The sequence below is a fragment of the Rhinoraja longicauda genome, chromosome 17 (genome assembly GCF_053455715.1).
Source record: "Rhinoraja longicauda isolate Sanriku21f chromosome 17, sRhiLon1.1, whole genome shotgun sequence".
Classification (NCBI taxonomy): domain Eukaryota; kingdom Metazoa; phylum Chordata; class Chondrichthyes; order Rajiformes; family Arhynchobatidae; genus Rhinoraja; species Rhinoraja longicauda.
In genome coordinates, this window is record NC_135969.1 from 21533069 (window position 1) to 21548384 (window position 15316).

The following is a 15316-nucleotide window of genomic DNA, read 5'->3' on the forward strand; positions in this document are numbered from 1 at the left end:
AGTGCTGGCTCGAAGAGCCGAATGGCCTACTCCTGCACCTATTTTTCCATGTTTCTATGTTTCTAATAGATGCATGTTCGAATTTATACCTAATATGAAAGCTTTCAGAAAATTTGAGCCAAGTATTGAAGTTGGAAATTATGTTGATATATGGAACGACATGTGCAAACGTAGTAAACATTTCTTAATAGCAATCCAGGAACATGAATAAACTGGATCTTCGATTTCCTGACCAACAGTCAAGTCAAGCCAAGTCAAGTTTATAAACAGCCCATAAACAGTGAGTATATGTGACAAATCATCCTCTACAATAACTTTCAAGACTGGTGCCCAGCAAGGATGTGTACTCAGCCCCCTATTATACTCCTTATACACTCATGACTGTGCAGCTAAATAGCAATCCAACACAAGTTGTGTTTGCAGACACTACCACTGTAGTGCGCTGGATATCAAATAATGATGAGACGGAATACAGGAAGGAGATTGAGAACCACGTTACCTGGTGCCAAGTCAAGAACCTCTTTGTCATTGTCACAAGAGAAAGGAGATTGCAATTGTCTTCAGGAAGCGAAGTAGTACACACACCCCAGTATACATTGATGGCACCAAAGTAGAGATGGTTGAAAGCTTCGTTCATAGGAATAAATATCACCAGCTGTCCTAGACCAGCCACATCAAAGCTATGGCCAAGAAAGCACACCAATGCCTCTACTTCCTTAGAAAGCTTAGGAAGTTTGTCATGTTCCCAACAATCCTTACTAACCTACAGGTGTATCGCAGAAAATATTTCATTGGAATGCATCGCAGCATGGTTTGGGAACAGCTCCATCCAAGACTGCAAGAAATTGCACAGTTGCGGACGAGGCCAGACCATCACACAACCCAATCTCTTTTCCATCGACTCCATCTACACATTATGCTTCCTGCACAAGGCCACGGGCATAATCTTGGACCAGTCTCACCCCAGTCACTCCCTCTTCTGCCCTCTCCCATCAGGCAAGAAAACGCATTCCCAGTTGTTATCAGGCAACTGTACCGTCCTCTCACAAGCTAGAATGCAGTCCAGACCTCCCATCTACCTCTTTGGACACCTTTTAACTATCTTTAATTGGACTTTATCCGTTATCCTGTATCTGTACACAGTGGATGGCTTGATTGTAATCATGTATTGTCATTTCTTTGACTGAATAGCATGCAACAAAAGCTTTTCACTGTATAAATAAATGAAACTAAAACTAAACATAGTCTTTAGGCATATCGTAAACTATCATTATACGTTCCCAGTGGGAATTTAGGCTGGGGCAGTGGAGGGATGTTAGGTGAGAATTATGAAATTGAACATTTTCATACTAGGAGCCTTCTGTTTATTTATTCTATTATCAAAGCAGCCATCATCAACCCCATGTGTTTCAACCCCCTGCAGTTTTCAGCCACAGTCTATTAGTTTTCAGATACACAAACCTACCTTTGGTGTCAGACTGCATGTCTCGTGCAAGTTCCATGGGCAGCACAGAGTTTGCCAGCGTGGAGATGATGGCTGCAGCCAAGTTACACATGGCTCCAAAGCACTTCAGTAAGAACAAACGTAGTGCAACCCTGTGTTCCTTTGACAAAATAGAGCAAAGTATAAGTCACACTACAAATGTAACACTCGTATCCCCATTATTTATTTCACATTTCCAGCATCTGATATTTCTTGCTTTTCACCAACATCATGCACCACTTCAACACTGATGCTTTTCCCTGATCTTTACAGGGCTACTGAATTCAACAGGGCTTCAGTTGCAGCTTTTTGGAAATTCTCAACGAGCAGATGATTCAAAGAAACTATGAGCATTTTCATTTCATCCTGTTTTAAATAGACAGAACTGAAGAATAATTGGGCTTAAATTCAGTTACATATTTGGGTAGTTTTTTTCTCAAAAAGGAGATGCAATGTCTTTTTTTTTTTTGAAAGAAGAGGCAACTCTTGTTAATGCATGGCTTACGAAGCAATCCAAGCCAAAACAACAGGTTGTAAATGAGAACAGTGTATAAAGGGACTTGGAAGTACTGATGCATGATACACAAAAAGTTAATTTGCAAGTTGAATCATTTGTAAGGAAAGCAAATGCAATACTAGCATTTATTTTGAGAGGACTAGAATATTAAAAAAACAGGGATGCAATGCTGAGGTTTTACTTCACCAGAGAACAGTTAATATCTGGAAGGTATCGCTGTAAGACGTGGTGCTGGAATCACTATGCAAGGCATAGAGGATATAGTCCTCATGCAGGCAAATGGGAATAGTCTAGATAGTCAAAAAGTTGATGTGGATCTGGTGGGTCTATTTCTGTGTTGTACAACTCTGGAACCTTTGGCATATTGGCCTTCATCAGTCAGAGTATTGAGTAGTTGGGAGGTCATGTTGCAGTTATATAAGATGTTGGTGAGGTTGCATTTGGATTATTGTGTTCAGTTCTGGGCACCATATTATAGGCAAGGTGTTGTCAAGTTGGAAAGGGTGCAGAGAAGATTTACAAGGATGTTGGCAGGACACAAGAGTTGGAGCTATAGGGAGAGGTTGAGCAGGCTGAGACTCTATTTCCTGGAGCGCAGGAGAATGAGGGGTGATGTTATTGAGGTGTACAAAATCATGAGAGGAATAGATCGCGTAGACGCAGAATCTCTTGCCCAGAGTTGGGGAATCGAGAACCAGAGGGCATAGATTTAAGGTGAAGGGGGAAAGATTTAATAGGAATCTGAAGGGTAACTTTTTCACACAAAGGGTGATGGGTGTATGGAATGAGCAGCTGGAGGAGGTAGTTGAGGCAGGGATGATCGCAATGTTTAAGAAACAATTAGACAGGTACATGGATAGGACAAGTTTAGAGGGATATGGGCCAAACACAGGCAGACGTGTAGATGGGACGCGTTGGTAGGTGTGGGCAAGTTGGGCCGAAGGGCCTGTTTCCTCACTGTATGACTAGAATTTAAAAGATGCTCCATTCTTGTATTCCATTAACCTTCTCCACATTCAATGGTCTCTGCTTCGTATTCTTACCATTTGGTAATAAGCAATAAGCGAGAGAATTGCTTCAAAGTTACTCTTCTTAATCATCCTTTTACAGACTTCTGGATCTGCATCCGTCTATGAAAATAAAGAGCAGTAGTGAAGGTAGTTTGTGATGGAAATTTCTTCAATACTCAGCACATGCTTCAGACATTATTTGCTATATTTGCTATATTTGCAAAAACAAATAGGACCGAGACAAGGATTAGTAAAGCAGAACCAAGAAATAAATAGACAGTGAGACCAAACAGACCAGCCTAGTTCCCTGTGATTGACCATCTCCATTCTTCAGACCACAACCTTCTGAGCTTTATCCTACCCATTCTGCGGTGCAACTCCTGAGGTTAAGATATTGCACCCAATCATCCATGGAGATTCTCTGATCATAAGCATCTGCTGTTTGTCAATGTAGGAAATTAAGAAGGCCAATCATCAATGCCATTTTTCTCATCCTCAATGAGTGGGTAAAACAGCTGTAAAAATAGCCGAAAAATAGAGCAGGGCAGTTCAATCCATCTTGATTCACAATTGTATTCAACCATGGATGAAGTGTTCTGTACCCATTTACCTACCTTTTTTTACTCGATCACTTAATGTCTTATCAATCCTGAACAATGCAATTTATCTACAATATTTCACCTTTTGAGGAAGACACTGACAGGTTTCCATAACTCTGTGTGGCTGTTGCCTTTTGCTTCCTAATTTCATCAGAGAATATCCAGATCTTAATTTGAAAACCTTGACCTCAAACAGTCATACAGTAAGGAAATTGCAGTCCAACATCTCCATGGCATGCAAGATGCCCCATCTAATCTTGGCTCATTTGCGCCCATTTGGCCCAATCTCTCTAAACCTTTCCTATCCATGTACCTGTCCAAGTGCCTTTCAAATGCTGCTGTAGTACCTGCCTCAATTACCTCCCCTGGCAGCTTGTTCCATATACCCACCAACTTCTGAGTGAAAAAATGGCCCTCAGATTACTATTAAATCTTTCCCCTCCAAATCTGGGTAAAAGATTCTATGCATTGATCCTATCAATTCCCCTCATGATTTTATACACTTCACCTCGCAGCCTCTTGTGCCCCAAAGAATAAAGCCCCAACATACCCAACCTCTTCCCATATCTCAGCCCCTCTACTTCCGGCAACATCCTCCTAAACATCCTCTTGGATCTTGCTGCTTACTCCATCCCAGCGGTTTGGTGTCATCCACCAAAAAAAATGGATTCATTATAACTATTCTGCAGAATCTCTTCATCAATTTGACTTGAAAAGTCAGTATGCTTGTCAGCAAACGGTTGGTACCAGAAAGATAGAGTTTGTATCACAACCACTGAAACCACCAGTGAACCAATTGCAATGATTTGTAACCTATAATGATATCTTTTATATCCAGCACTCACCAGAATGCCCAGCAGTTCCTCCAGGTAGCAGGAGATAATGCTCTCATCCTCATGCAAAGCCCAGCTCCTCTGCTGTGTATCATTTTTGTGTCTTGCCAGATCAGCAAAGATTACTTCAAGCCGCTGCTCATCCTGACAGACGAGTCCCCTGGGTAATGCTGAGCAGAGGTCCTGCGATAAAGAAGTGATAACTTGAGAAGATTTCAAAGCAGATTCTTCCTTTCCGGTTGGAGGTCCCAGCAAAATTACCTGCTGAGCCATTCAAGCACAACTCCACCAGGCACGTCAGCACATTGTGGAACAACATTATATTAAACTGACAGATAGGATAAGGAAGATAGGAGTTCCTACAGGGGCAATGTTTCAGATTTTTGGACCAATGGGATCTCATCTGGGGAAGAGGTGTCCTGTACACGAGAAGCAGATCACACCTGAACTGAATGGGGACCTATATCTTCAGACTTTAGAGATACAGTGTGTGAAGAGGCCCTACAGCCTCCCCAAGTCTGCACTGACCAGCAATCACCCTGTACACTAACTCTATACATCATACTCGGGACAATTTTATGGACGCCAATTAACCTACAAACCTATATGTTTTTAGAGTGTGGGAGGAAACTGGAGCACCTGGCGAAATCAGACGCAGGCACAGAGAGAACGTACACACTCCATATAGATAGCACCCAAAGTCAGAATCGATCCCGGCCTCTGGCGCTGTAAAGCAGCAACACTACTACTGCACCACTATGCTTCCCTATCCTTGCGGGGAGCTTTACTAGTTACCTGGGAGGCTTTAAACCAGACACCTAATTTGCAAGGCAATGGCCACAGGGGATTCATGAACTCTCTGCCTACTCCCTCTCCCGGTGATCACCAATCTATCCTTCGCCTGCACCTTAGGTGTGACCACCTCTCAATAACTCGCATCTACGACTTCCTCACTCTCCCGGACGAGTCTGAGGTCATCCAGCCGCAACTTCAGTTCCCTAATGAGGTCTAAAGAGGCTGCACCTGGACGTACCTCCTGCAGATGTAGTCTTGAGGGCCACTGGATGTCTTTCCCTGTACCTGCATCCCACAGGCTGAGCACCCCACTGCACTAGCCTCCATCTCTACTACACCAAGATCACTTTGCATGCTGAAACAAACAATAGGTGTCAAAAGGGACAGAACAAACCTTATCCTGCAATCACCCTGGCTGAAGTCTCCACTCGCTGAAGCCTCTTGAGCCCAAGCCTCAATGAACCACTCTTACTCTTGCCACTCCCACTATGGCCACTCTCACTACAGCTGTGCCACCTTCCTTTTATTGGCAGCTGCTAATTTACTAATTAGCCAAGCTGCGACATTTACCTGCAAATCCTGACAGATGAGACTAACTAACTTTGAGATTTACCTTTTAAATTCTTTCTGCTCTTTGGGGAGTTGACCGATGGGGATCCTTCACCTAAACATAATCTATCATAGATAACGCGTGAACCATAGTAAATACAGATGCTGTTCTGTGGTTGGCATTAATGTCCAGTGAATTTAGGCCAAAGATACTAGAGCAACAAGATAGACCACTCGATCCTAAAAACCGTAGTACGTCAAGGCGCCATTTTAGTAGGCAGAAACTTGCAGAAACATTTAAAAAGAAAAATAACAAAAATCTGTGAATTGATAGATGAGATATATTCTGCATTTTAATGGTATCATCACACATACTGTTCCCCCACAACACTGATTACACTGCGAGAGGCATAGCGAACGGCGGGTTTTGCCTACTAAAATGGCTCCTTTGTGCACTACACTTCATTATAGGCGATTTCAATGGAGTGGTCTATCTTGTTCCTCTGGTATCTTTGATTCAGGCTGCATTCTGAACAACACTCATGATTGCAGTTCAGAACATGTGCCAACCTAGATACTGTGAAAATGCTCTTGAAATTCTCTTCGAATCATCTTATACTTTTTTTATTACCGCGTCTCTTAGCTGTAGAAATAAAACAGTAATGTGTTCAAAATTGTTACAAGGAATGTTTTGAAGATAATTAGATTGTTAAGCACCAGACCTTAAATAAAAGATATTGATTCATTTAGCCATCGCAGCATGTAATAACCAGTACCTTGCTCTCCACCAGTGACAGCAGGATCTGCTCCATGACATCCATCACCTCCGGGACAGAGCTCTGAATGTGTCCGACCATCACACCAATTGCCACCCTCGACATCTCATAGCTGAGGTTAGTGTTTTTCCGGACCAGTTCGATCAGCTCGGCTCCAATTGTCTTGGGAACAGAGGTCTGGCCTGCCTCCACTTCAGGCGGCGATACTGATGGAGTTTCTTTGTTCTGGCTTTGGCAGGGTACACCTTCAGCATTCAACTCGAGAAGGGTGGATGTTTCCACCTGGCAGCTGGGGCTGTAGGTATCAGTCGAATGTCGTGGGCTTATGTCAGCTTGTGGTGGTATGCTGGTTGGATATCTGGGAGCAGTAAAAGTGGTTCGAGTTGGGAGGGGAGGAGGGGTTGCTGAAGGACTCGAAGTGGCTGTGGCCTGCTGTAGGTCAGACGAGTTGGAGGAGCCAGTATACAGGGTATCAAGAGAAGCTGTACTCACAGACGAAACTGTTGATGCATTCTGTGGAGAGTCTTCTACAGTTTCTGAAAATAATTTTAGAAGAATAAGGGAAAATATGGTTAGCTACAAAAATTGCTTCCATTGTCACATGGATCTCTGGATTACTCCTCGTGTGGGTAGGATCAGGTAGGACAGATGAATGTGTGGCTGAGGAGTTGGCGCAAGGATTCAGATTTTTGGACCATTGGGATCTCTTCTAGGGCAGAGGTGACCTGTACAAACGGGATGGTTTGCACTGAACTGGAGGGAAACCAATATTCTGGCAGGCAGGTTTGCTGGTGCTGTATGGGTGGGTATTAACTAAATTGGCGAGGGTATCCAATGCAGGTCTGAGGCAGGGGAGAGGCTGGAAGACAGGATAGAAGACGATGAAAGAAAGTTCAGTGGACAGAATAGGCAGGAGCACGGCAGGGAGCAAGGAAGGACTGTTGGATTGAATTGCATTTATTTCAATACATGGAGCCTGAGGAGTAAGGTGGTTAAACTCATGGATAGGCACATCTGACTGGGACATTGCAGCCATTAAGGAAACATGGCTAAGAGAGGGACAGGACTTTCTGCGTAATCCAGTGTACGTGTTAAAGGAGAGATAGAGGTGCAGGTAAAAGAGAAGGTGGTGTTGCTTTGTTGATTAAGGAGAATGCCATGGCTGGAGGCTGAGGCAGTAGTCAGAGACATACTGCATGGAAACAGGCCCTTCGGCCCAACTTGCCCATATTGACCAAGATGCCCCATCTACACTCGGACCACCTGCCAGCATTTGGTCCATATCCCTCCAAAATGTATTATCCATGTACAAGGTGGCAAAGTGACACAGCTTTGGAACTGCTGCCTCACAGCAAACAGAGACCCGGGTTCAATCCTGACTAAGGGTGCAGTCTATGCGGAGTTTGTACCCGGTGATCACATGGGTTCTCTCCAGGTGCTCTGGTTTTCTCCCACGTCCCAGAAATGTACAGTTTTGTAGGTTAATTGGCTTCTGTAAATTGCCCCTAGTGTGTCGGATGGGATAACATAGAACTATTGTATGGGTGATCGATGGTCGGTGTGGACTCAGTGGGCCAAAGGGCCTGTTACCTCGCTGTATATCTCTAAATCTACCTGTCCACATATCTTTTAAATGTGATTATAGTACCTGTCAACTACCTCCTCTGGCAAAGATACACACAAAGTGCTGGCGTAACTCAGTGGGTCAAGCAGCATTTCTGAAGAAGGGTCTCGGCCCGAAATGTCATCTAGCCTTTTTCTCCAGAGATGCTGCCTGATCTGCTGAGTTACTCAAGCACTATGTGTATCTTTGGTATAAACCAGCCTCTGCAGTTCTTTGTTTTCTGGCAGTTCGTTCCATATACCCACCATCCTCTGCGTGAAAATTTTCCCCCTTAGGTTCCCATTAAATCTTTCCCCTTTCACCTTAAATCTATGTCCTCCAGGCTTAATTCCCATAGTCTGGGTAAATTATTCTATAAGATCACCCTTCATCCACCTGTGGTCCAAGGAATAAAGTCCTAGCCTGCCCAACCACTCTCTGTAGATCAGGCCCTTAAGTCCTGGCACCATCCTCGTAAATTTTCCCTGCACTCTTTCTAGCTTAACAGTATCCATCCTATAGCAGAGGGACCAAAACTGAACACTCAGTTTTCAGTTCACATGTGGCCTCATCAATGTCTTGTACAACACAAAACAGTACAGCACAGGAACGGCCCTTCGACCCACAATGTTTGCGGCGAACATAATAACAAGTTAAACTGATCTCACCTGCCTGTACATGATCCAGATCCCTTTATTCCTTGCACTTCCTTATGCCCATCTAAAAGACTCTTAAACGCCACTATTGTATCTGCCTCCACCATCACACCGGGCAACACGTGCCGTTCAATACCACGCTCTGTGTACAAAAACTTGCTCGGCACATCTCCATTAAACTTTCCTGCTCTCACTTTACAACGCTGCCCTCTCATAATGGACATTTTGACCTTGGGGAAGAAAGATTTTGACTGTCTCTCCTTTCTATGCCTCTCATAATTTTAATAGAAGTTTCCCATCAACCTCCGATGTTCCAGACAAAACAATCTAAGTCTATCCGACCTCTCATAACTGAAACTGTCTAATCCAGGCATCGTTCTGATAATAGGCACAAAATGTTGGAGTAACTTACAGGCAGCATCTCTGGAGAGAAGGAATGGGTGAGTTACTCCAGCATTTTGTGTCTATCTTTGATTTAAACGAGCATCTGCAGGTTCCTTCCTACATATATCATTCTGGTAATCCTCCTCTGCACCCTCTCCAAAGCCTCCACATCCTTCCTGTAATGGGGTGACCAGAACTGCATGCAATGCTCCAATTGCGGTCTAACCTAAGTCTTTAGAGCTTCATCATGACTTCTGGAGTTGTTGGAGGACGAGGAGCAACCTGATAGAAGTATATAACATTTTAAGAGGAATAGATAGTGTAGACAGTCAGAACCTTTTTCCAGGGTGGAAATGTTAAATGGTAGAGGGTATTGCTTTAAGGTCAGAGGTGGTAAAATTAACGGTGGTGTGTGGGGTGAGGCTTTTTACCTAGGTAGGTGCCTGGAATGCACTGCCAGGGGTGGTGGTGGTGAAAATACAACAGTTTTGTTTAAGCGGCAATTACAGATACATGAATAGGCAAGGAGTGGAGAAGTACAGACCATGAGCAGGCAGACGGGATTATTTTAGACTGGCAACATGGCCAGTAATGGAGAGTTGGAGAGAAAGGCATGCTTCCATGATGTATGACAATGACTTCATGACAACTTTCCGACAGCGTGACCAAAACGGAACATAATACTCCAAATGTGGCCTCGCCAACATCGTAAATATCTGTAACATAATGTCCCAACTTCTATACCCTGATTAATGAAGGCCAATATATCAAAAGCCTATTTTGAACGCCTGTGACACCACTTTCAATGAACCATGTACCTGTACTCCTGGATCCCTCTGGTCTGCAACAGAGTTCTACCATTTTCTCTGAAGATCCTGCCTTGGTTTGACTTCCCAAATTGCAACACTTCGCACTTATCTACATGAAACTCCATTCACCATTCTTGATCTTATCCAGTTTTTACCCAATCTGCAATCATAATCATCCTTTGCTGGGATTACAGCAGCATCTTCCTTGATGAAAAGAGGAAAGAAGATAAGACTTTATTGCCTTCCATCACAGTGGGGAATGTGGAGGATGTTTATGTCAAATTTTAATGTTGTTGCGTGTCTTGTTGCTTTTTTGGTATGACTGTATTGCAAAACAAATTCTTTGTATGTTGCAAAACATACATGGCTAATAAATGATGATGATTATGATTATGAAACGGATATGAAGTACCTCTTTAGGACTACAGTCGAGTCCTCTGCCTTTATTTCATTTTGTGCCTCCAATCCAGTTCTTTTCTCTATTCACATGCCGTCATGTTTACTAGTACTCTAATCGTAGGAATTGATCGTAGGCCTGGAAAGTTTGGGTAGAGCAGACCCATCTGAGCTCAGGAAACTCTAGTTGCTTTGTGGAGACCTAAAATAGTAACTATGTCCCTTATTGGGAGAAGGCCAACACTGGGTAGCAATCAGGCAGGAAAATGAATCTCACTCAAATTGATCATATTTTGTACATCTGGTTAAAGCAGAAAGTACCATGAATTTGAACTTTATCCAGCATCTGATTTAATGAGGTCTCATTTCTGATCATCCATTTTAGCAGCTCAGGCATGTTAGTGTCAGCCAGCAATCCAATGCTGAGAAGGGAAAGGAACTAGTTGCAGGAGGATGATTAAGGATGGGTGGGCAGATTAATGGTGCAAAGTGTTGACCATTACAGAAAAAAAAGTTGGAGGGGTGGGGGAATGAAAATGTGGTTGAAAAATGAAAATCAACTTCAAACAAGACATTTTCCGTATATTTCTTGGTCTCAAATAAAGGACATTTCATTTCTCAGCAAAACATAGAAACATAGAAAATAGGTGCAGGAGTAGGCCATTCGGCCCTTCGAGCCTGCACCGCCATTCAATATGATCATGGGTGATCATCCAACTCAGTATCCCGTACCTGCCTTCTCTCCATACCCCCCTGATCCCTTTAGCCACAAGGGCCACATCTAACTCCCTCTTAAATATAGCCAATGAACTGGCCTCAACTACCTTCTGTGGCAGAGAATGCCACAGATTCACCACTCTCTGTGTGAAAAAAAACTTTCTCATCTCGGTCCTAAAAGACTTCCCCCTTATCCTTAAACTGTGACCCCTTGTTCTGGATAAAACATTTATTCCATTCCTGAGACATGCCATGCACAACAGTTAATGACTTATAGCAGCCATACCTTTCATATCTAAGGAGGAAGAGTACAGATCCCTAAGTTTGTCAGATGGTGGTGGAGCCAAAGGGGCAACACGTTTGCGCTGAGTCGGTGCCTGCAAAACAAAATGGTTACTGCATGTAGCAGATATTCTGAATATTCATTGATTCTTTGTTTACCGATCTATGATCGGTGAGAACAGGTTATTTTCTTCGTAAGGAACTGAGGCTGAATGTACACTTGAATTTTCTCCCCAATGCACTGCACATGGCTAACCTACCCTCTGAAAATGCAAGAATATCACCACCATCCTGCCTTCTGCCCTCAAATTCTGACAGAGGTTGTTGAACAATGGAGAACAATGCTCCCTTCCTCCGTCAGCAACCCCCCCCCCCCCCCCCACCTTCCGAGAACATGGAAGCCAAATGCACCATCTTACCTCAGTTTAGGAAACCCAGGAATCAAACAATTAGATTTTTGAATTAAACCTTTCGGGTCTACAGCAAATTGGGTACTCATTAGGATTGCACCATTTCTTGAAGATGGAGCTTACTAGTTCTTTCAGCAGCCACCTTTGGGTTGATGCAGAAAAACTGCAGATGATTAAAATCAAAACTGCTGAGGTCCTGATCTTTTGCTGCAGATTGTGATATGTACCAATTCTCTGGACACAAGAGGGTCTCCCACTGGGAAGAACAAGTGTCAGTCTATAAGTAAACAGTCTATAGTTTTGATCTGAGGCCCATGGCAGCCAGGTGTGCTGGGTGATAGTTGGAAAATAATGCTGCAGGATGTGGGGAACATCCCCAGCAAATTATCCAAGTACCAGCGCCTAGCGGTAGTCACTTGTTACCCAATATTTTGTGCCCACTTGCAGGCTGGCTGAAATGTCTTGCTGATTTTTATTGCGAGGCTGATTAGGGTTACATCAATGAGGCTTAAATGATCAAAGTAGCTATTCGTAGGAACGAACGTATAAATGTACATTGGACCTGTCATATTATGGGACCTCGCTCTTCTGTAGGTTATGTTAGACATTCGTAACCTAGGAACGGCCTATATAGGCTTGGTTATATCTCATATAATAAAACTAAATTAAAAAACACAAGAAATGCTAACGACTCAACCACAAATTAGAGAGATTGAACAAAACAAAATATTTGCTTCCTGGGTATTTTACCTGGTAGGCAGGGCCCTCGGGAGACATTGCATCTGGTGGACAAGGGGAAAGATCTGGCAAGGCTTCGGCCTGTCTCTCTGGCTGATGATCCACTTCTACCTGGTTCTCAGTGAAACTAGGCACTGGGTTCACCTTCTGCTGGCCTTTTCGAGCAACTGTGGACTTTCGATGATGGATTAATTTCCTTTAGGGGCGAGAGAACAGATATTCAATATAGGAAATGACAAAGATATCCCACAGTAGATTTCAGATGATCAGTCTTTCTGGTTTGTGTCTGAATAGATCACTTCTGATGCAAGGTTAACTTTAACTCAGTCTTTCTCATTTCACAGACATTGCCTATCTTGCTGGCTCTTCCTGCAATTTTCATTCTTTCAAATTTGCAATGAGTGTTGTTTTTAATAGTTCATGTCCCAGCATTGCTTTCTTGACCACTTTCCCCCACCTATGTCTCCTCCGCACAGCATACCTGCAACTAACAAGTCTTCACCACCCTCTCAACCACATATATCTACATCATTCATTTTTGCTTTGTCTCCACCATATCATAAACACACTCTTCATTCTTTCCACCTTCTGCAATTTAAAATACGACGCTGGACCCAAAGCATTAACTATGTTCCCTTTCTGTACATGCTGCCTGACCTTTTGAAGATTTCTAACATTTTGTTTCATTGCCCTTAGTCACAATATTTGACATCAGCCCAATCACTTGCACACACACAAAGAAAACAAACCAGTTAAGAGTACAAATCAACAGCGTTCTCACAACCCATCAGACATATGTACATAGATCAAGCCCATGGACCACTAGTCACCACACACGTACACACAAAGCAGCTTCAGAGCATCAGTTAACACTTACTGCAGAACCTCACGTTGCTCCAGGTTGTATTTGCCATCAGTTTTCATTGCTGCGTTATGAATTGCTTCGATTGCTCGGTCAATCGACTGGAGGACAAGATCCTGCTGATTTGACTTGGGGACAACAGAAAGAATAATAAGTCTAGGTGGTCACTCATTGTAGCTTATGAACAGTATAAGTTTAATCAGTTCATTATGAATGAGATTTAGCACTGTAGTTTGAAAGAAAATATACTGTGCTGCTTTGAAAAAGAAAAAAATCACTACAAAGATCAAAATGGGCAAACAGTATTATGGTGGCTGCAATTTAAAGAAACATTTTAACTGATCTCCATAGGTAGCCTTGCAGGATCGAGGATGGCTTTCTTCCTCAGTTTTGTCTTTTGTACATTTCATAGAGTCAGAGAGTCATACTGCATAGACACCAACCCATCGGCCAGCTTGCCCATGCCAACATTGGTGCCCCGTCCAACCTGCCTACATTTCGCCCATATCTCTCTAAACCTTTCCAATCCATGTACCGACCGGTCCAAATGTCTTTTAAATATTATTATAGTTTCTGCCTCAACTACCACCTCTGGCAACAAAAAACCTCAGATTCTTATTAAATCTTTCCGCTCTCACCTTAAACCGTATGTCCTCTGGTTCTTCCTTTCCCTACTCTGGGTAAAAGACTGTGTGTTTACCATATCTATCTCCCTATGATCTTGTAAGCCTCTATAAGATTACCTCTCATTCTCCTGCGCTCTAAGGAATACAGCCCTAGCCTGCCCAACCACGCCCCACAGGTCAGGCCCACAAGTCCTGCAACATCTTCGTTTTGAAGAAACTTTTTAAGAAAGGAGGGAGAGAGAAAACGGGAAATTATAGACCAGTTAGTCTGACATCAGTGGCGGGGAAGATGCTGGAGTCAATTATAAAAGACGAAATTGCAGAGCATTTGGATAGCAGTAACAGGATCGTTCCGAGTCAGCATGGATTTACGAAGGGGAAATCATGCTTGACTAATCTTCTGGAATTTTTTGAGGATGTGACTAGGAAAATTGGCAGGGGAGAGCCAGTGGATGTAGTGTACCTTGACTTTCAGAAAGCCTTCGACAAGGTCCCATATAGGAGATTAGTGGGCAAAATTAGAGCACATGGTATTGGGGGTAGGGTACTGACATGGATAGAAAATTGGTTGGCAGACAGAAAGCAAAGAGTGGGGATAAATGGGTCCCTTTCAGAATGGCAGGCAGTGACTAGTGGGGTACCGCAAGGCTCGGTGCTGGGACCGCAGCTATTTACAATATACATTAATGACTTGGATGAAGGGATTAAAAGTACCATTAGCAAATTTGCAGATGATACTTAGCTGGGTGGCAGTGTGAACTGTGAGGAAGATGCTATGAGGTTGCAGGGTGACTTGGACAGGTTGTGTGAGTGGGCGGATACATGGCAGATGCAGTTTAATGTGAATAAGTGTGAGGTTATCCACTTTGGTGGTAAGAATAGAAGGCAGATTATTATCTGAATGGTGTCAAGTTAGGAAAAGGGAACGTACAACGAGATCTGGGTGTCCTAGTGCATCAGTCACTGAAAGGAAGCATGCAGGTACAGCAGGCCGTGAAGAAAGCCAATGGAATGTTGGCCTTCATAACAAGAGGAGTTGAGTATAGGAGCAAAGAGGTCCTTCTGCAGTTGTACAGGGCCCTAATGAGACCACACCTGGAGTACTGTGTGCAGTTTTGGTCTCCAAATTTGAGGAAAGATATTCTTGCTATTGAGGGCGTGCAGCGTAGGTTTACTAGGTTAATTCCCGGAATGGCGGGACTGTCATATGTTGAAAGACTGGAGCGACTAGGCTTGTATACACTGGAATTTAGAAGGATGAGAGGGGATCT

The 15316-nt window shown here is 43.3% G+C and overlaps 1 protein-coding gene across 1 annotated transcript in view; it reads right to left on the reverse strand.

Moving 5' to 3' along the window:
* Positions 1 to 15316, reverse strand: part of nckipsd (NCK interacting protein with SH3 domain) — a 100805-nt gene that overhangs the window by 11960 nt on the left and 73529 nt on the right. Inside the window, exons 2-8 of the mRNA XM_078414319.1 lie at positions 13435 to 13547; positions 12570 to 12753; positions 11414 to 11504; positions 6563 to 7098; positions 4455 to 4625; positions 3044 to 3130; positions 1466 to 1604 (exon numbers count right to left, since the gene is read on the reverse strand). Of these exons, the coding sequence (XP_078270445.1) occupies positions 1466 to 1604; positions 3044 to 3130; positions 4455 to 4625; positions 6563 to 7098; positions 11414 to 11504; positions 12570 to 12753; positions 13435 to 13547 (1321 nt within the window). The remainder of the gene's footprint in view (positions 1 to 1465; positions 1605 to 3043; positions 3131 to 4454; positions 4626 to 6562; positions 7099 to 11413; positions 11505 to 12569; positions 12754 to 13434; positions 13548 to 15316) is intronic.